Source organism: Bubalus kerabau, chromosome 14 (assembly GCF_029407905.1).
Source record: "Bubalus kerabau isolate K-KA32 ecotype Philippines breed swamp buffalo chromosome 14, PCC_UOA_SB_1v2, whole genome shotgun sequence".
In the NCBI taxonomy this organism is placed as follows: domain Eukaryota; kingdom Metazoa; phylum Chordata; class Mammalia; order Artiodactyla; family Bovidae; genus Bubalus; species Bubalus kerabau.
In genome coordinates this window covers 76,133,126-76,155,712 of record NC_073637.1, presented here as the reverse complement: position 1 = coordinate 76,155,712, position 22,587 = coordinate 76,133,126, and the positions used below count along the sequence as shown (strand labels likewise).

The 22,587-nt window shown below is 37.5% G+C and overlaps 1 protein-coding gene across 2 annotated transcripts in view; it reads left to right on the top strand.

Moving 5' to 3' along the window:
* RIPK2 (receptor interacting serine/threonine kinase 2) overlaps positions 1–18,918 on the top strand; it is a 39,809-nt gene extending 20,891 nt beyond the window's left edge. The window contains exons 4-11 of one of the 2 annotated variants that reach the window (XM_055546717.1): positions 1,311–1,468; positions 2,781–2,830; positions 3,653–3,814; positions 9,380–9,465; positions 13,059–13,148; positions 14,185–14,278; positions 16,455–16,610; positions 17,166–18,918. In XM_055546717.1, coding sequence (XP_055402692.1) covers positions 1,311–1,468; positions 2,781–2,830; positions 3,653–3,814; positions 9,380–9,465; positions 13,059–13,148; positions 14,185–14,278; positions 16,455–16,610; positions 17,166–17,509 — 1,140 coding nt within the window. In that variant the 3' untranslated portion in view covers positions 17,510–18,918. The remainder of the gene's footprint in view (positions 1–1,310; positions 1,469–2,780; positions 2,831–3,652; positions 3,815–9,379; positions 9,466–13,058; positions 13,149–14,184; positions 14,279–16,454; positions 16,611–17,165) is intronic. The other variant, XM_055546718.1, reaches the window with a different exon arrangement.
* The last annotated feature ends 3,669 nt before the right edge of the window (positions 18,919–22,587 follow it).

The window sequence follows — 22,587 nt, the reverse complement described above, 5'->3', positions numbered from 1 at the left end:
ACTGGTGGCTCAGTGGTAAAGAATCTGCCTCTAACGCAGAAGACTTGGGTTTACTCCCTGGGTTGGGAAGATCCCCTAGAGAAGAAAATGGTAACCCACTCCAGTATTCTTGCTGGGAAGTCCCCTGGACAGAGGAGCCTGGCGGGCTGCAGTCCATGGGGTTGTAAAAGAGTTGGACGACTTAGTGACTAAATAACATCTTGCATTGCCTTCAGAAATCAGTCCAGTTTAGCTCTTCATGTCGTGGTACCATTTTTTCTCCTGGTCTTTTCTAATTTTTTTTCTTAAGTTTACCCTTTCATTATGGTAATATATGAAAAATTTGTATAGTCTTCCGTCCCTTTTTGGAGTGGGGCTATAATTTTTTAATCTCAAATTCATCTAAACACTAAAGAAATTATTTCTTCTGTTAAAGCTTACAAGTATTTTAAGAGTTAAACGATTGAAACACAAATGGTATGGTGGATGGAGCTCATTCCACTCTGTCAACTCCTAAATGGCACAGTGTAAGGTCTAAGTAATTTAAATTAAATGTCTTCAAAGCTTTCCTTATACTTTTTTGTTCATTAAATATTGTTTCTGTTCTTACATTTTTGTCTCCCTTTTTAAAAATATTACAACATTTTAGATAGTTACAAAATATTGTGTAGTATCTGCACAAAATTTTCAAGTGAAGGAAACTACAAAGGACATGTCAAAAGTACAGAATGTCTGTCACTGACAATTCTTTAGGTACCACTTGGCATGGACATAAATATGTTATATTGTTAACTACACTATTGTCAACAGATATTCTTTTAGTGGTAAGCAAAAATCATATAATAATGAGTTATACTTTAATGGAGTTTTACTTATTTCAAAATATAAAAGTACTATTTTAAGCACATATAAAGAAGAACATATACACAGTGACGGTCATATTAGATATGAGTAGTTTAGCAGTTTTGTGAGGTATAGGTAAATTTTGAAAGCATATGATATAAAGCTACTTGTCACAAAAAGTAAAGTGGATATACTCATTCTGTTCTTTTATTCTAAATGCAAAAAATACTCCTGTTTAACTTTTGAAATCTTAGTTTCTTTTAAAACTTGTGATATTATTCTGAACTCTCAGTCAGTTTGTGTTGCTTCTAAGGCTGTTGGGGGCGGTTCAGCACTATGGAATCCAATTTGTTAAGAGACTGGTGGAATATATAGAAATAAAATACTAATATATGTGTGTATATTCTGGTCTCATGTCTAAACACAGTAAATATAAAGAAAGGCAAACAATTCCTGGATTTAAATTAAATTACTCTTTTCCCTTCCAGATTGCAGATTTCGGTTTATCAAAATGGCGCATGATGTCCCTCTCACAATCACGAAGTAGTAAGTCTGCACCTGAAGGAGGGACAATTGTCTATATGCCACCTGAAAACTATGAACCCGGACAGAAAGCAAGGGCTTCTGTCAAGCATGATATATATAGGTACAGTATGTTACTTTTGCTCAGAGTTAACTTTGCCTAAAGTGAAGTGACTCTTGAGAGTCCCTTGGTTTGCAAGGAGATCCAACCAGTCCATTCTGAAGGAGATCAGCCCTGGGTGTTCTTTGGAAGGAATGATGCTAAAGCTGAAACTCCAGTACTTTGGCCACCTCATGCGAAGAGTTGACTCATTGGAAAAGACTCTGATGCTGGGAGGGATTGGGGGCAGGAGGAGAAGGGGACGACAGAGGATGAGATGGCTGGATGGCATCACTGATTCAATGGACGTGAGTCTCAGTGAACTCGGGGAGTTGGTGATGAACAGGGAGGCCTGGCATGCTGCGATTCATGGGGTCGCAAAGAGTCGGACACAACTGAGCAACTGAACTGAACTGAAAGTGAAGTGAAGTCTCTCAGTCGTGTCCGACTCTTTGCAACCCTGTGGACCGTAGCCCACCAGGCTCCTCTGTCCTTGGGATTTTCCAGGCAAGAGTACTGGAGTGGGGTGCCATTTCCTTCTCCACAAGATTAATCAATCAGGGTTTTGAAGCTACAGTTTATTTATTTATATTTTTTGAAGCTACAGTTTAAAAGTATGATTCTTATGCTTCTCTCATAGGTGTAGTAAAAATAAATTAGAGACAGTGGTTAATATTTTTCAAATTAAAAATACCTTGCTTTAAGGAATTCCCTGGCACCTTAGTGATTAAGATTCCAGGCTTTCGCTGCCATGACCCAGGTTTAATCCCTGGTCGGGAAACGGATCTCACAAGTTGTGCAGAGCAGCCAAAAAAATAAAAATATAAACATATAAAAATAAAGGTGCCTCGCTTTAAGCTACTTTTACACTCTATTAATTTGTAATATTCAAGGGCCTTTATCATATGTGACCTTGAGAGAGGGAGGGAAAAGTGTGAATAACATTTAACTTTACCAAAAGAGACAGTACTCACACCAGAAAAAAGTCAGTAGAATAGGGCTACCTGAGACAGTCTTTTTTACTACTCTTTATTTTGTGTGAATGATAGAATCATGTAATTAAAGGACATGGTATTAATGAATCATCCATAAGTTATCCTTGCCTATTATTTTGTTTTTATTGTACTAATTTCCTAATTTTTCAAATTGAATTATTTTCCTTTCAAAGTAAAACTGTATACAAATATTCAGCATCTTGGTTCTATATAGCGATTCTTTAAGCAGCATTTCACTACATTATTATTTTCAAAAATGGTATCTCAACTGTCAGCCTTTTAAATCGGTACTATTTAGTTTATTATGCATAGTTACTATATGTATATTTTATCTTAAACAGCTATGCAATTATTATATGGGAAGTCTTATCCAGAAAACAGCCTTTTGAAGGTAAGTGTACTTTGACTTCCTTATTATGACATCATGTTGGTAAATCACACTCAGAACTATCTAAATAAAGATCACCTATTTTAAATCTGTCTACCATTCATTTTGTGGAAAGCACACTAGAAAAACATAACAGTTTATCAATGTGAATCCCATGTCTATTGGAAAATACTGAATTAAGGATCAGAAAAATACAGATTTGTTCTGATAATAATTAACTCCATTATTAAGCCACTGAATCTCTTAAGTCCTCATTTTTTTCATCTGCAAAATAAGAATTTTGAATTCTTATTTCTAAGGTTCATTCCAACTATAAAATTCTTTATATGAAAATTTAATTAGTGCTCCTTTAAAGACCAGGAGACATTGAAGAATAATTTTCACATTTTCTGATAACGTTGTCTATTTCTTTGAGGTTCATTTAGGTCAGTTTGCTGTGTAACAACCTCAAAATCTCAGTAGCTAACAAACTAAACACTTATTTCTTATTCACACTAGATGATTAGTTGCTGTGACTCTTCTCGGCTCTGCTAGTTCTACTCAGCTCTGCTGAGCTCTGCTTTGCTCTGCTGTCTTCATATTCCATTGGCCAAATCAAATCACGTGGCCAAGCCCAGAATTAAAGAGGTGAAGCTATAAACTCCTCCTGTAAGTCTGGGAATAGCTGGGATATAAATATTCCTTTGACAGAAAGGGAGGTAATGAATTATACCTAAGGTTTTTAAGATTCTCTGATTTTCATCTGGTTGAGTTTAGAATGTAATTAATATGTTAGATCATAATATATTTCTAATGAATGAAATATATTTTCATTTGTTTTGACAGACGTCACCAATCCTTTGCAGATTATGTATAGTGTGTCACAAGGACATCGACCTGACACTAATGAAGAAAGTTTGCCATTTGATATACCTCATCGAGCACTTATGATCTCTCTAATAGAAAGTGGGTGGGCGCAAAATCCAGATGAAAGACCATCTTTCTTAAGTAAGTGTACAGTTTTAATCTGGACCTCTTGAATTGCAAAAATAGCGAATATGCTGTAAATAAAGTATTCCTTGAACAGTCACACAAGTTAGATGATAAAGTCAAAAGCTCGTTATTTTTTTTTTTTTTGATTCAGTTGTTATATGAGATGATGAGATTGAAGTGGTAAGGAGAGACTGTTGGCTATCATAAAAAGATTAGAAGATTATTCCAAATACAAGTTTTCAGAGAAAGAACATGATAAATTAAGTTTAGGAGCTATTTGTTGCTGTGTAAAAAAATTGATTGGAGAAGGGCAAGAGTAGAATCTCTAGACCAATCCTGGAAATCAAAAAATCAAATAGAATTAAAATATATTTCAGAGGTAGAATGGATCATCACCTAAATGTAAACATAGAAGAAAATCTTCATGACCTCGGATTGAGCCAAGAGCTCTTATATACAACATCGAAAACAAGATCTATTAAAAAAATTTTGATAACTGATTTTCAAAAAAATTGAAAAATTTGCACTTCAAAAGATGCTACAGAAAATTAAAAGACAAGCTGTAGACTGGGAATCTTCTTTCCAGCTAGAAAAAAAAATGAAATATATTTTGCATTCAAAACATGTCTAGTGCTTATCTGCATTGTACTTAAAAAAAATCAAAATTTGCTGTAATAATGGATTAGCATTTTCTCTCGTATTTCCAAGCACTGTTTAATAGGAGATATATATATATCTCCTTTGTCCCCGGTGCCATTTTCAAACTGTAATTTCTTCTCCCTTCCCTAAAGATTCTAGCTCTTCTGAAAATCATGCCATTAGTCAAAACTTACTTTACTTCTCTCCAGCAAGAACACTGGAGTGGGTAACCATTCCCTTCTCCAGGGGATCTTCCCCACCCAGGGATCAAACCCTGGTCTCCTGCATTGCAGGATGATTCTTTGGGTCAGGAAGATCCCCTGGAGAAGGGAATGGCTACCCACTCCCGTATTCTGGCCTTCAGAATTCCATGGACACAGGAGCCTGGTGGGCTACATGGGGTGGAGTCCATGGGGTCGCAAAGAGTTGGACACAGTTGAGCAACTAATAGTTTTTTCTCTTCTCTAATACTAAGACTAAGACTAATACTCACTTAACTTCTCTACAAACTTCCTAGCTTTTCCCTATTGTTCATCGAAAACACTGGCTTTTGGCTTAGTGACTTCTACGTCCTGCATTGGTCAGTGCTGCTGAATATTTGAGAGGAATGTTCTGCAGATCTCTGGAGTTCTCTCTACGTGTTCTTCTCCTCTTTCCTACAGTGTCCCATAAACTCTGTCTGCCGTGGTCTACCCTAACTCTAAGCCCGGTGTCTTCAGCTTGAGGTTCCACCAGGCCTCACCTTTATTTGCCTATCCCTGTAGTATAGCTGGAAACTCTCAAGGCAGGATGCTTGGGCAGTCAGGCTGTGGTAGGGCTCACCTCAGTTATTTCTCGTCACTCAGAGATCACTGTCCCTTTTTGTTGCCTGATACCTAGTGTCTAAATAACCACTGTTTCATGCATTTTGTCTGACTTTTGGGTATTTAAGACAGGAGAATACATTGGTCGTTGTTGCTTCATCTTGTCCAGAAATGGAATTCATTGGTTTTTCTTTAATAGCTAGAACTGAACTCTAAACACTACTTAGCATTCTGTTATGTTTTCAAATACATTCTCATAGATCACCTATTCTTAAGTTGTGGTACAGAGACCCCTGAAGGTGGGTTGGTCCCTGAGACTTATAAAGGATTCACAAAATCAAAACTTTTTCAAACTAATAAATATTAAGGTATTATTTTCCCTTTTCACTCTCATCCTCTGGAAAAATAGTTTCCAGAGACTAAATGAGGTGTAATGATATCATTAGGATAATGTAATGTATTTTCATATACTCTGATGTTTTAAAATGTTCTCAGTTTTAATTTCTAATATAGTAAATGTCAATAGATAAGATCAACATACACAAAAGCTCTTTGGGATAATTTTGAAGTTCTGAGACCCAAAAGTTTGAACATTACTATCCTAGATGATCATCTTGAACTACTGCAGGAGATGCATAAGTCCCATACTTTATGTTCCCAAAGTGGAGATGAAATCCCATTTCAATCTCCAAGAAGAGAAGCATGGGAGGAACATTTCCAGCTTCTGTCTGCCCCTCAACACTCCTGCTCATCCGTTAATTTTGGAGAAAAACTAACCATACTTAGCTAATCCATTCTCAGTTTTCTCCTACTTTTGGAAGTAAGCTTGTCTAAAAGATGCATACATTTTTCTGCTTCCCAATATGGAAGCAGGTGAGGCCTGTAGCTGAGTGAGTAAAACTCAGTTGAAGGGGCAAAATATTGCTAGTAAGCCTATATGCTACACATCTGAAAAGGGACATAACTCCATTTAGTTTTATCTGTAATAAAGGTGATATTTTGATCAACATCTGTCATAATTTTGTAGCTTTTCTTAATAGATTCTGAACTCAGAGAAGACAGAGGTAATCCATATTGTACCTTATCTTCCCTTCTTAAGCTTCCTACACCCCATGTTCCATGTTTCTTTTGAGCACTGAGGAAATAGAAACCATGAGAGAGAACTCCCTCATAGTTCTACTACCAGATCCATCAACTTAGTTGTACTTGACCTGTCTTACTGCTTCTCTCTTTTACAGTGGAAAGAAAAGTGTTCTTATACAACTCTCAGCAGTGTTTCTTTGTCTCTGGATGCCATTCTCTTCCTCTCTGCAGCATTCTGTTCCTTAACATTCTCTCTCCGCTCTTGCATTGCCAGTCTCTACCTGTGTACCGGATCCTTCCTTTGTCATACAGATCTATTATACTATTAGATCCTATCTTTATATAGGACAAAAATTCTTGACCCCACATCATCCTTCAGATCAAATCAGTCGCTTAGTTGTGTCCAATTCTTTGTGACCCCATTAATCGCAGCACGCCAGGCTTCCCTGTCCATCACCATCTCCTGGAGTTCACTCAAACTCACATCCATTGAGTCAGTGATGCCATCCAGCCATCTCATCTGTCTTCTCCTTTTCCTCCTGCTCCCAATCTCTCCCAGCATCAGAGTCTTTTCCAGTGAGTCAACTCTTCGCATGAGGTGGCCAAAGTACTGGAGTTTCAGCTTTAACATCAATCCTTCCAAAGAACACCCAGGGCTGATCTCCTTTAGAATGGACTGGTTGGATCTCCTTGCAGTCCAAGGGACTCTCAAGAGTCTTCTCCAACACCACAGTTCAAAAGCATCAATTCTTTGGCGCTCAGCTTTCTTCACAGTCCAATTCTCACATCCATACATGACCACTGGAAAAACCATAACCTTGACTAGACAGAACTTTGTTGGCAAAGTAATGTCTCTGCTTTTCAATATGCTATCTAGGTTGGTCATAACTTTTCTTCCAAGGAGTAAGCGTCTTTTAAATGGCTGCAGTCACCATCTGCAGTGATTTTGGAGCCCCAAAAATAAAGTCTGATACTATTTCCCCATCTATTTCCCATGAAGTGATGGGACCAGATGCCATGAGCTTCGTTTTCTGAATGTTGAGCTTTAAGCCAACTTTTCCACTCTCCTCTTTCACTCTCATCAAGAGGCTTTTTAGTTCCTCTTCACCTTCTGCCGTAAGGGTGGTGTCATCTGCATATCTGAGGTTATTGATATTTCTCCTGGCAATCTTGATTCCAGCTGGGCTTCTTCCAGCCCAGCGTTTCTCATGATGTACTCTGCATAGAAGATAAATAAGCAGGGTGACAATATACAGCCTTGACGTACTCCTTTTTGGAACCAGTCTGTTGTTCCATGTCCAGTTCTAACTGTTGCTTCCTGACCTGCATATAGGTTTCTCAAGAGGCAGGTCAGGTGGTCTGGTATCATTTTTCCACTTGCATTTGGATCTAAACACTTGGTAAGAATTGCCCATACTTCTTGTCTCTACTTCTTCCCTTCTAATTTATTTATTAACAGATGTACAGCAGTCTTCTGTTTCATATTGCCACTAAAGCTGTGTTTGTTCAAGTTACCAAGGAAAGCAGTGTTGAAATACTGATTATCTCACTTAGCCTCTCAGTAGAAGAGTTTTGGCTGACTCTTTCCCTCCTTGAAACTTTCCCCCTGATAGCTTCCAAGGCACAAGAGACCATGCTTCCCTCCCTATTATCATCTCTTCCTCTCTTTTTTTCTTCCTCTGCTCAGTTTCTAACTGTTGAAAATGGCTTAGAGCTAAATATGGCTTCTTTACTGTTTTCCACCTGCACTTTCTCTCTAGACGATCCAGTCCAAACCATGGCTTTTATACCATCTCTACCTTCTTGATGCTCAGTTTTATTTCTGGAGCCCTGACCTCTCCCTTGAGCAGCTTGTCTATATATTACTGTAGTAATAGCAGAATTATGACTGTTTCTCCTTGTTGGCTATTATTAATCATACTTCTATGACTGTTCATATGCACGTGTGTATGTGAACATATGTTTTCATTTCTCTGACCTATGAGTGCAATTGCTTGGTTGTGTGGTAAATTTATCCTTCATTTTAAAGAAATTGCCAAGCTGTTTTCCAAAGCGGCTGCATTGTGATACGTTCCTACCAGCAATGTGTGAGGTTTTCCTTTTCTCTACATCATTGTCAGTACTTGTTATTTTGTCTTTTTAATTACAGCTGTTTTAGTGAGTATGGAATGATACCTCACTGTAGTTTTAATTTGCATCTCCTAATGTCTAATGGTATTTAAGCATATTTTCATGTGCTTTTTAGCTATTTGTGTGTCTCCTTTGCTGAAATTCAATCCTTTTCTCATTTTTAAATTGGGTTATTGTCTTAAGTTGTTAGAGTTCTTTTTATATTCTAGATATAAGTTCTTTACCAGATCCATGATAGGTAAAAATGTTCTCCTAGTCTGGGGCTTGTCTTTTCATTTTTCTTAATTGCATTGTTTTTCTTAATGCATCATTTTTCTTAACGTAAGTGTTTCAACTTTTTTGAAGTCCAGTTATCAAAGATATTTTATGGATCCTGTTTCTGATACCATATCCTGGGAATTATTTGCCTAACTCAAGGCAATGAAGATTTCTTATATTTACATTTAGGTGCATAGTCTGTGTATGCATGCTAAGTCACTTCAGTTATGTCCCACTCTTTGCAACCCCATGGTATGTAGCCCACCAGGCTCCTCTGTCCATGGTGCATAGTCCATTTCAAGTTACTTCTATGTATGTTGTGAGGTAAGAGTCTAAAATCTGTTTTCGTGTGGGTATCCAACATTTGTTGAAAAGACTGTCCTTTCCTTGCTGAATTATCTTAGCAACTTTGTCAAAAAATAATTGACCATACTTGCAAAGGCTTATTTTTAGACTCTCAATTATATTCTGTTGATCTGTCTTTATTTAGATATATCTATTTTTATGCCTATAATAAGCATTCTTATTTTGGCAGTAAACATTCTAATGATTTTGAATGTCATCAGTTTGGGAAAAAATTGACTTGAGGCCTTATCACTTAATATTAGCATTTATGTTTTTCATTTTAATGGTTATAAGCAACCTGAACTCTTTTTTTCTTATTTAGAATGTTTAATAGAACTTGAACCAGTTTTGAGAACATTTGAAGAGATAACTTTTCTTGAAGCTGTTATTCAGCTAAAGAAAACAAAGGTAAATTGTCATATGAAATGTTAGAAATTTAAAACTTTAAATCGTGGAGATTTGTAATTTAGTTCTTTTTTCTTTTTTCCTTTAGTTTTATACCTTCCACAGATATACGCTACAGTACTGAGGCAGTAGAATTTATTAGAGAGTATGAATGCAGTCTTAAATCTGTCACCAAAGAACTTCTCCATTTTATTCAAACAGCCACCTCCAGATTTCCAAGACATTTTCAGACCTCCCATATATCAAATGTAAATTTGAAATGTGCAATGAGTGCCTGAATTGTGTATAATTTTACCCTAAATTACCACAGTTGTTTAATCTATGTTTATTTCCCAAAAGTTTTGATACATACAGAGTAAAAGATGCCTGGATGATTGTGCTTATCTTTATTCAGGTTTCTTGGGTTTTTCAGAGGTTTATTGCCAAATTAAGCTATAGAATTTTTATTAATAATTGAGACCAAAATGTGAATGTTTTATTGCTTATTTGTGTATTTATTTTGTTTTCCCACTCAGACACTCCATGTTGCATGGACCAAAGTAGCAGTTGATATGAATTACCTAGAATGGTTGTCTCATTTACTCATTCTGGTTCTTGTAAATCAGAAGAACAACTGAAGAGACCTATTACTGCAGGGTTTTCTTGCTGTTATTAAAAATTGTTTAAAAAGCAACTACAGTCATTTAGGGACAAAGTCAGCTTAGTTTAACACTTGCTGGGTTTCACGAAATAGCATTTGGGATATGATAATAAAAACTGTCATTTATTAGCTGAATTCTTGGGCTGTGACAGGCATAATCTACCATTGATTTATCACTAAATGACATTGCTTGCCTCTTGCAGTTTGTGGATCTGTTAACATAATTTTGGTTTAAAAGGGAAGTGCATAAAGGAAACAACTGCCCCCACTCAAACTTAAAAAAATGTTGGCAATATTACTGCCTGAATGTTTTGAGGAACTGTGTTTTAATATTTTGATAAATTTTCATTGACTTCCCTGCTTCTAAGTAGTCTTTTCCAGAACATTCCAGTCTCTCCACTTCTCAGTAGAAACAAACTTCTGATAATATTTCTTTTTGCTTTGTCTTTTCAGTTTCCTTTTCTCTCCTTACAACTTGCTGCTATTCTGCCAAGCAAAGATGGATAGAAGGATCTGTTTTCTTGTACCTTTCCTACAACCTTGATTATAAGAAACTGAACTGGAAGAGAAGCAGTTCGGTTCCTTTTTTTATCCCCAGCCAACTTAAATACTAGGATCTATATTTAAAACTGTTAATTTGGGGGAGAAATTTTTGCTTCTTAAAGTAATTTAAAGTGTGTATTTTCAAATACTTGAATATCATATAATAATAACATTACTGTCTTTAGTCAGTGTTTTTAAGTTGCAGTATTATTTTCACTCAGAGTTGTTTTAGTTACATTTTTATTTTTTTGGAATCTTTGTATCAATTCTGTAAAACTCTTAGGGAAAGAATATCATCTCCATTTCATAGACGAAATAACTGAGGTATAAGGAAGTAAGTCACATAACACTACACAGCTAGCTAATGGCAGGGCCAAGAATGGAATACAAATTTAATAAGATAATAAGATTTTTCACAAAGAAATTCCTGAAAATAAAGATCACCATTTGGGGTAGTTGTTTTGTTTGAATTCTGTACATTTTTTTCATTTTTTCTTTGAAACTGGCTCCTATAATACATGTTTTCATGGATAGCGTCTGTTATATCTTCAATAGTAAAAACTGAATCAGTTTTTCCTTCATATTTCATTGTATTTCTTTCTAGGGTCTGACTCATAAATAATCTGAATTTAACTGATCAGTTATGAAAAATGATGTTTGTAATTAATGATTTGCATAATCAGAAATATTTTAATAAATTTAAAAGCACAGAAAAGATTTATATAACAGAAACGGATCTAAAGATGAATTTAAAAGGTTCATATAAAAATCTGTTTAACAAATTTTCATTGGACTGCTGTGTGCAAAATACTGTCAGATAGATTATGTACACAGATGAATAGTAATTTTTTTCTCTTAAAAGTTCTTAGACATGTTACAGAGCAGACAGTTGTTAAGTGTAAATAATGAAGGGCTGGGTATGGATCCCACCAATTTCTGAGGTTCTGTAGAGCAGCTGATATTATGTTGGTTTGAGGAAGAAAACCAGACTGTTGAGTTTGTTTTTAAATCACTCAATAGTGATGGCAGTTAATCCAAACCTGGCTTAAAGAGACAGGAGTGAATCACTAAATGATTTTAGTACAAAGGCATAGCATTTAAACAAATCATCTGCTTAGTAATGGATATCATATATCGAATGCTTAGGAAGTAATCTTAGGGCCTCTGCATATATTACGTCTAATCCTTGTTGCAGTAATCCACAAAAGTAGATATTCTTATCTCCAGTTTACAGATAAGTAAACTAAGATTAAGTCTCATGCCCCAAATCAGACAGGGTTCCTGGCATTCTGATCAGATCTGCTTGGCCCCCATCATTCTGTTAGGTCACTCTGCCTCCTGTACTTAGTCCAGCCCTCAACTTCTTATAATTAAAATATAAATAATAATATTACTTAGAATCATGGTGCCTAAAATATAGTAAATGCTTAATAATTATGGATAGATAGAGGTACACACAAATTGAAATATATAAAGTACTTCGTTTGAACTAGGTACTTTATTATCTCAATCTTTGGAATGACCCTGCATGTAAATATCATTCCATTTTAAAAGATGAATTTGTTCAAGGTAACCAGTTAATATGAGACAGAATTCAAAGCATATATCTCTAAAGTTATTTCCCCTATTCTACACTATCTCTACCTTTAAGTTAGATATTATATTCTCAACTGATTGAGCTTTTCTTTCCATTGATTTTGCATAACTATATAAAATTATGTTAAGTAGATTGTATTTTACTCATATAACTTTCTGCTGCTGCTGCTGCTAAGTTGCTTCAGTCATGTCCGACTCTGTGCGACCCCATAGACGGCAGCCCACCAGGCTCCCCCGTCCCTCGGATTCTCCAGGCGAGAACACTGGAGTGGGTTGCCATTTCCTTCCCCAGTGCATGAAAGTGAAAAGTGAAAGTGAAGTTGCTCAGTCATGTCCGACTCCTAGCGACCCCATGGACTGCAGCCCACCAGGCTCCTCCGTCCATAGGACTTTCCAGACAAGAGTACTGGGGTGGGGTGCCATTGCCTTCTCCGCATATAACTTTGTAATCACCTCTAATTCTTTTTTTTAATATAAATTTATCTATTTTAATTGAGGCTAATTACTTTACAGTATTGTATTGGTTATGCCATACATCAACACGAATCCACCATGGGTGTACATGTGTTCCCCATCCTGAACCCCCCTCCCACCTCTCTCCCCATACCATCCCTCTGGGTCATCCCAGTGCACCAGCCCCAAGCATCCTGTATCATGCTTCGAACCTGGACTGGCGATTCGTTTCACATAGGATATTATACATGTTTCAATGCCATTCTCCCAAATCATCCCACTCTCGCCCTCCCCCACAGAGTCCAAAAGACTGTTCTATACATCACCTCTAATTCAAACACATGTATGTATGTATGTATTTCAGTTACAGAATGCATCAAGAACTGTTCACTTAAGTGACAAGAAGAAAAGGGAGTTATCTCCGAACATACCTGTAAATTCTGGTCCACAGGAGGTAAAAAAAAAAAAAATTATGCTAATTAAACTCAAAATATGAGAAGAATATGAAAAATCATTTAGTCTGTCTTGCTCTTTTATAGATGAGAAGCTCAAGTCCAGGGAGGTTTTAAGATTTTAAGATGGCAATCTCCAGTTTGGTTCATCTCATCAAATCACAGTCCTCGCTTCTTTCTGGGGCATTGAATTCTGTCCCTGTCATCATTTTATGTGAAGACTGGTGTCCCAGGGTAGTACATAGGCAAATCACTGATACACTTTGGCCACTATAAGCTGTACTACCTGCCTTGTTCTTAACTTCTTACAATGACTGGGTAAAGGAAAATGCTATTTATGTGGCTATTCAAATAGATTTCTTTGGTAGCATTTATTCAGAATTATTTCATATTAATCATTTCTTTTAGGAACATATAAAATATGTTCTCTTTACAGATTCAGAAATGTAATAATACCTTCAAAATGAACCATAAAACACAGTGTGTAGTCTTTATATATGCTGTCTCTTGGATCTTTGAGCCCATACATGCACGTTTTTAGATAGGTATGCAGAAAGAACCTGAGAACCAGAGTATTTAAATGCCTTGTCAAAGGTTAGGCAGTAATTCCATGACACAGCTGGGATTGGAGCCAAGTTCAGTATTACTTCTTCCATGAATTTCTGCTCCTCCATGTTGAAGAAACCTGAGGCTTGAGAATAGGCGTTTGATCTGAATCAATATTAGGTAGTCAGAGCTACAGATCTCAAGTTTTTCATCAGCTGGACAGTCTGTGAGATTATATACAAAATATTGAAAAAATAATGATTTCTAGTATATTTAACTATTGCCCCACCCACCCAATTGACCTGATAAATCAAGTTCACCTTGCTTTTTGTTATTTCATATATGTGTTTAATTTTGTAAAGTATAATTTGTGTTAGTCTTGATTCTTTGTTTATAATAAGCCAAAAGCAAGACCTGTTTAGAAATTAAAGCTGTATAACTTTTTAAATAATTTTTCATTAACATAAACAATTTATCTTCTATTTATTTTAGGAATCATCTGGATCCTCTCAGCTCCATAAAACTAGTGGTTCTCCTGGAACCTCAAGGTCCCTGTCAGCTCCTCAAGACAATGACTTTTTATCTGGTGTGTATATTTTTCAGTCAGTTATTACAAGTTTTCAATTTTCTTTCAAGATTATATTCTTGCAGGTAGTCATGGTTCGTATGGAACGTGTCTTTCGTTTGCATTCATAACTTGTTTTTTAAAAGTGACAGTCTAAAGATGTGAAAATAGTAATGGGATGTTAAACAAATACATTTAAGTATAAAAAGCATTCTGTTAGACACTACAGAAAGATATTTTTTAAAATATCTTGTAAGAAAGAAGAAAAATATTTCTAAGTCACCATGCTGCTGCTAAGTCGCTTCAGTCGTGTCCGACTCTATGCGACCCCATAGATGGCAGCCCACCAGGCTCCTCCGTCCCTGGGATTCTCCAGGCAAGAACACTGGAGTGGGTTGCCATTTCCTTCTCCAATGCATGAAAGTGAAAGTGAAGTCGCTCAGTCGTGTCCAACTCCTAGGGACCCCATGGGCTACAGCCCACCAGGCTCCTCCATCCATGGGATTTTCCAGGCAAGAGTACTGGAGTGGGTTGCCATTGCCTTCTCCACTAAGTCACCATAGTATTAGATAAAAAGTAATATACTGTATGAGATATAGGGATGTAGAGCTATGTTAGTATAGTGGAAAAGTAAGAGTTTTTACAAAGTACTTTCACAACAACCTTGTGAGGGAGATATTCCTCATTTTACAGATTCTTAAGATCAAGACTGCTGGATCACATAGTTAGTAACTGGCAAATCCAAGATTTGAACCCAGGTCTTTTTGATAAATATTTTCATGTCACTCTACTACACCATGTTGTCATCATGAAGAAATTATTTCTGGCTGAAAGTTGGACCTATAGTTATAAAGGATGGGCATTCCAGGCAAAAGGAACTACATAGAGGCAAAGAAGCAAGAAAACCCAGAGAACAGTGAGTAGTTGGGTCTAGCTGGCAAAGACGGTGAATGAAAGGTCATCAAAGATGAGGAGGGTGGAGTCATCAGGATGAATTCTAATACTAGGCTAAGCCATTTGGACTCATTTGCTTGGGTAGGAAGCAGCTATTGCAAATTTTTGAGCAAGGGTGTGTGTGACATGATAAACTTTTTTGCTTTAGAAAGATTCATCCTGGCTGGAATATATAGGATATTTTGGAAGGGAAAGGAGATTCAAGGTGGGGAGCCCAGTTAGGAGACTACTGCTGCTGCTAAGTCACTTCAGTCGCGTCCAACTCTGTGCAACCCCATAGGCTCTGTGCAGCCCCCTAGGCTCCCCCGTCCTTGGGATTCTCCAGGCAAGAACACTGGACTGGGTTGCCATTTCCTTCTTCAATGCATGAAAGTGAAAAGTGAAAGTGAAGTCGCTCAGTCGTGTCTGACTCTTAGCGCCCCAGTGGACTGCAGCCTACCAGGCTCCTCCGTCCATGGGATTTTCCAGGCAAGAGTACTGGAGTGGGGTGCCATTGCCTTCTCCGGGTTAGGAGACTATTGGTCTATTAATGTACTCCATGAGAAATTATGAAACCTGCTCCAGAGGATAAGAAGCGGAGAATGGTGTGAGAAATGTTACAGAGGACACACTGATAGGACTACAACTTTTCACTTGTAGGAGGGAATAGAGAAAAAAAGATGAAGATAAAGCTTTGAACAAGTTTAGTTGGAAGAACATTGGTGATATTAACAGAAATAGGAGTTGAAATGGGTGTTAGAGCTAAGATGAATAATTTTTTTTAACTTTTTACAATTTGAGGTGCTTAGCATATATGAGGGTTATATCCTGTTGAAAATGTAAGACTTAAGGTTCAGTGAAGACAGAAAATTCAATTTCATGGATTTGGGAAGGGAGGTGACCATTGAGACGTTGATGTTTAATAAGATTGCCAAAGGAAACTGTGGAAAGACATATAAATTCACAGGACACATTAGAAGTGCAGAAGGGGGAAGATGACACAGAAGAAAACATGATATAAAGAAGTAAAATTCTATGATTTATAATTTATATAGGACAGACAAGCACAGACAGAAATATGGTTTAAAAAAATTCATCATAAATCTTTTTGATCTAAACACTATTTTCTTGTGAGTTAGGTTTATGAATGAGCTTATACAATGAAAATTAAAAGACATTAAATACCACCCTCTGTGTGATCCAGACGTTCATATTTTAGCTAATAGGAATATTCTACCCCTAACGGAGATGTTGTGTTTTATAGCAAAAACTCAGGATTTCTCTGCGCTCCATCAATGTTCAGTGAATCACAGTCGGAACAGTGACTTCTGTGTGGATTGTCGGGTAGCGTTCTGTGACCACAGGACTGCCCCATGCTCTTTAGCAATAGTGAATCCTCTCTCAGCTGAGGGAAACTCAGGTAAATATGTGCTGTGAAACGCTTTGTAAATGATGCCATTTACCTCACAACTGTATATTCAATAGATATGCTATTTAATGTTTTATATTCTTCAGTATGGTATATACGTACTGTAAGTAGGAAAGCATTCCCAATCCCTGAAGAGTGTTAACATGTAAACACAGGCCTAAATGGTATTCCATGAACATCTATCTAGGGAAGGAGTGCTCAGAGAAGGTGTGACTTAATATGTCACTAAAGTAAATATATTTTTATTTATCAAATATTCAAGTATCCTTTATGTTTAAAAAAAAAAAATGAAAAAAAGTGACATTTGCCTCCATGATTTACAGAGAGTAAAAATGCAGTGCATTTTCTTGGAGGGGAAGGGAAGAGATAACCCAAATAGCTGAATTTTTCCTGAAAATTAATAGCATCCTTCAAAATAGTGCTGTTCCATTTTAGCTTAATTACAGAAAAATTAGATGTTATGTCTTATTATTTTGTTTTTCATCTGATTTTACTCATAACTGTGTATCTGTCCCCACTTCTTTACCTGTCATTGCTTTTCTACAGGGCGATTTCAGCCTGGTATAGCCCAACAGTGGATCCAGAGCAAAAGGGAAGACATTGTGAGCCAGATGACTGAAGCCTGCCTTAACCAGTCTCTAGACGCCCTCCTGTCCAGAGATTTGATAATGAAGGAGGACTATGAACTCATTAGTACCAAACCTACAAGGACCTCAAAAGTCAGACAGTTATTGGATACCACTGACATTCAAGGAGAAGAATTTGCCAGAGTTATAGTACAAAAGTTGAAAGATAATAAGCAAATGGGTCTTCAGCCTTACCCAGAAATACTTGTGCTTTCTCAATCACCATCTTTAAATTTCTTTCACAATAAAAGCCATAAAAAATAACTCTTCCAAGAACAGAAGTCAGTGTATAAGAGTATTTTATATTTCTTTTGCCTTGATAATGTTGTTTTTATGAGATTCATATGAGTATTTAAAACTTCAGTGCAGTTTCTTCTTCAGATAAATATTAGTCTCCTTCCATGATATTATAGTATTTTTTAAATTAATACCGTAGAAAGTTTGTGTTTTGCTGCATAGTTCAATTTTTGTCTTCTTTGGTTAATTAAAACTTTTTTCAATTAATAATTAGATGTTTATTATACAAAGCAATGTTTTCAGGTTCCACATGTTTCTCGTGGAAACCATTTTCACATACGCTTTCTTTGTGGATTATTTATTACTTGTTTGAGATGCTTGGCTTTTTGAAGTGTACCCCTTAGACTTAAATCAGGGGTAGTATAGCATTCCTAGCCTACAGTCTCAGGTTCCAGTCCTCTTCAGAGTTGTTCATTAAGCTCTATTATCCACATTACACATTTAAATGTTATTTATTGACCTCCTTAAAAGATTGTTTCAAAGATAAAGGAGTACAGCATATAAAGAAAAAAAATCCTTAACATGTGTTTGTACTCCTGTTTCTAGCCTGAACTATCAACCAAGGTAACAACCAAAATTAACAGATTAATATGTATCATTCTATCGCTTTCTTCCTACTCATATTTAAAATATATGCTCTTTTGGGGAAGGATTGTTTCTTAATATTATCATTGTTACAACACATCATACTTCAACCTGATTTTTGCACTTAGTACATCATGTGAAGCCTTCCAGATCACATTCAAGCTTAATTCATGTTTTGATTGCTGTATAATATTATTAGAGCTATTTTTTTTTTTTCATTTTCTTGTTCAAACCAATGATATATATAGTGTGAGTTTTTTGGGGTTGTTTTTTTTTTTTTTGGTTAATGGGTTATGTCACTAAGGTGAAAACTAATAAGAAATAGCCCTTTTCTGAAAAGGTTTATTTAGCAATGTCAGCAAAAAGTGTGATGTAAGATAAATTTGAAAGGACAAACTTTGAAGTTAGGCTATACGGTATGACCCACAGTTTGAAAAAAAGAGTAAAATCAATAGATGTCACTGAGGCAATTAAATGTTTTATTAAAATAGATATTTTAGTCTCCATTTTGGAGCTGGGCCTCTGGTGCCTCTTTACTGTCTCTGAGAAATATGGCCGTTACTAGGGAAAGGTAGAAACCTAGTATATGAGTTATCTTTTATTATATTTTATTTTTAAAGTGTTTGGATAAAGATTTAATTTGGGAAATGAGGGAGAAAATTATTTGAAGGTTTTCCCCTTTACACAGTTGTTGTTTTTTTAATTATTGTGAATCGTGATGGTTTCAGATTAACTTTTATATCAGTTTAATGATGTGGTATCTGGATTGATAAAGTGAACTTTGCCCTGGTTTTTTGTTTTTTGTTTTTCATTTTCTGCCCAGATCTAAAAACTCAAGGTTTCCAATCTGTATGCATATGACTGCGTGCACATCAGCCACTTTCTTCCCTAACTTATATATGAGCAGCACAGATGCAGTCGTCCATTTCAGCTCTGCAGCCTTTTTAATGACAACGTATTGACGAAGATGGTGATGACAAGGATCAAGATGAATCTACAATGAGCTCTTAGCCCCTAACAGAATCGTTGCAGTCTCAGCAGCCAGTTTCCATTACACTAATACCTGATAATGCAGCAATGTTTAGGGGAAGGTGCCACAGAGTATTCTGAGTCTGACCTGTCAGTATAGCACAGGGCCTGGCAGAGACACTGTCATGAATATCTCCTTAATGAATGTCACTGGAATGAAAGCTGAGAAGAGAGAAGGAAGAGGTTTCCTTGAAATCACACTTCCCAAGATGTAATGCGAATACAGCTGGTAGTGGATGAGATTGTTTTAGGTAGTATGCAGACAGGCAGCACTAAATTAACATTTTGTCACATAGGAAGTTCTTTTTAATCAAGTCTTCTAATTAAGTAAAGGAGAACGTTAAAATTGTGCTATCATCCTTTATCCCCTTTATCATCCTTTATTAAAAAGAGACAGACTTCAGGAACAGTGTTTAGCGGGAATTTTGTAACTTTTTGAATTGTATTTCATTTGAAGATGACCTACATATGTGTCACCATTTTTCTATTTATAATGTATACTATGTAAAGTGTTTTATAATATTCAAATAACAATTTGAAGTACTAAATTATAGGTAGTATATGTGAATGTGAACAATAGAATAAAATGACATTGATTCAATCACTCTAAGGAGGGACCTAAAATTTTATAATAATATATTTTTTAACTAGGTAGTAATAGGTAATGCTCATGCACTCTTTGCACTATATGTTAAGGCAGTGCTACCCAGAAGATTGGTCCACAGAGCAGCTGCATGACAATCAGCCAGAAGTAGTGAGATGTACAAACTCATGGTCCCTAACTCACTCAGATCTTTCCGATCACTCAGACTCAATCTCTGATGTTTGAGACCTTTTGTTTTAAGAAACATAGAGAAGGGGATCAAGATGGCAGAGTAGAGAGGTATGCAACTCACCTCCTACCACAAATATTAATACATAAAAAATACATCTACATGTGAAGCAATCCTTGCAGAAGACCTACGGAAAGTCTGCAGGAAATCTCATACAACCTAGGCTACAACTGAGACCCCCAGATAACCAGGTAAGATAAAGGGGAGAGGAATCTGGACAGGATCTACTGCCCTGGGAGAGAACTGGGGAAAATGTTTCCTCATCCTGGGAACTTCCTTCACTGGCAGGGAGGTCTGCCAGGACAGAGGAGCTTCAGAGCAAGTGCAGAAGTTGCCCTATACACCGAAGGATGAAAAGAGCCCAGCACTGTCGGTCTTTGATGCGTCTCCACACTTCCCCGCCCCAGAGGCACACCTGTTGGCGTGCCCAGCTACTCAGCACTGAGACCTGGGCTTCGGCAGACAGACCAGGGGAGGGGACTCAGTCTGGCTGCACAGCCAGCCTGAGGGCCTGGGGTGTGCACGGGGCCGTGTGGGTCTGCTACAGGAGCCACGCTGTCAACAGAAGGCAGGGCCGGGGTGTGGGTCCACCGGAACAGCGCCATTATCAGCTTGCTCACTGTGGGGTAGGGTGCCAGGTGCAGCAAGTTTTGCAGACTTTATGGGTGTGAACACCTGGAGGCGGGGCTGGTCCAAATTACTAGCATTCCCAAGCTGGGCACAGGAACCAGCTTCTGCAGGTTTTCATGCCAGTGGCTTTGTGAGGACACACACAGGCCTAAGGGACCTCCAAGCCAATGACGGCACCCCACCCCCCGCCATGGAAGCGGGCACAGACGACAGGCCAGCAATGGTGGTCTTTGTTGGCATGCACACCCAGTGGCAGGTGGCATCACAGAACTGCATTTACTAGCAAAACAGCTCTTGGGGAGAAAATGCAGTCACTTCTTTCCCAGAGAGAGCCCTCCTGTCCTGTCCATCTCACAGCTCAGCTTAAAACTGTGCTTGAAACTTCTACAACAACTGGGCAAAAGATCCTGCCCCCAGCAGGTGGTGACAACCACAAAGAAGAGCTCCTGCCCAACATTCATTGCAAGCACCGGTCACCATGACCCTGGCCATACCCCCGAGCAAGGGAACAAGGGCCAGTGCACCCTGAGGAATATGTGGCAAGCATCCACACTGAAAACAGCGCTTGCACCAAAAGTCTGGGCGCATACAGTCTACACAGGGTCAACAACAACAACAACAAAAGCCTTTCCTCACAGGGGATTGAAACACAAAGTTAGGAAGTCAAGAGATGCCCAGAGTAACAGGCAAGTTTGGCCTCAGAGAACAAAATGAAGCAGGGCAAAGGCTAAAGGAATTTGTCAAGAGAATACGCTGGTCATAGCAAACACTCTTTCCCAACAACACAAGATAACTGTACAAGTGGACGTCACCAGATGGTCAATACCGAAATCAGACTGATTATGTTCTTTGTAGCCAAAGATGGAAAAGCTCTATACAGCCAGTGAAAACAAGACCGGGAGCTGGCTGTGGCTCATACCACTCAAGAAGGCAAAGTAGTTGTCTGAGGAGGCCTTACAAATATTGGAGAAAAGAAGAGAAGCGAAAGGCAAGGGACAAAGGGAAAGATATGATCAACTGAATACAGAGTTCCAGAGAGTAACCAGGAAAGATAAAGTCTTCGTAAGTGAACAGTCCAAAGAAATAGAGGAAAACTATAGAATGAGAAAGAACAGTGATCTCGTCAAGAAAATTGGAGATACCAAGGGAATATTTCATGGAAATATGGGCACGATAAAGGACAGAAATGGCAAGGATCTAAGAGAAGCAGAAGAAATTAAGAAGTGGAAAGAATACACAGAAGAACTGTACAAAAAAGCTCTTAATGACCAGATAACCACGATGGTGTGATCACTCACTTAGAGCCAGACATCCTGGAGTGTGAAGTCAAGTGGACCTTATGAACAAAGCTAGTGGAGGTGATGGAATTCCAGCAGAAAAGGAAATTTTCTGATTTCCTTTAGGATTGACTGGTTTGATTTCCTTGCAGTCCAAGGGACTCTCAAGAGTCTTCTCCAACACCACAGTTCAAAAGCATCAGTTCTTCAGTGCTCAGCCTTCTTTATGGTCCAACTCTCACATCCATACATGACTTCTGGAAAAACCATAGCTTTGACTAGACAGACTTTTGTCAGTAAAGTAATGTCTCTGCTTTTTAATACACTGTCTAGACTTGTTAAAGCTTTTCTTCCAAGGAGCAAGCATCTATTTGCCATGACGTGATGGGACTGGATACCATGCCTGTGACTTTTACATCTAAACAAACTCAAGCTTAATGACCACAACAGGGAAAAATAATAAATAACTTCTGTATGTCTATTCATAGGGCTTAGTTGTTGTTCAATCACTAAATTATGTCCATCTCTTTGTGACCCCATGGACTGCAGCACTCCAGGCTCCTCTGTCCTTCATTGTCTCCTGAGTCAGTGATGCTATTTAACTATCTCATCCTCTGTCCCCCCAGCTTCTTCTTTTAGCTTCAGCCTTTCCCAGCATCAGGATCTTTTCCAATGAGTAGGATCTTTGCAT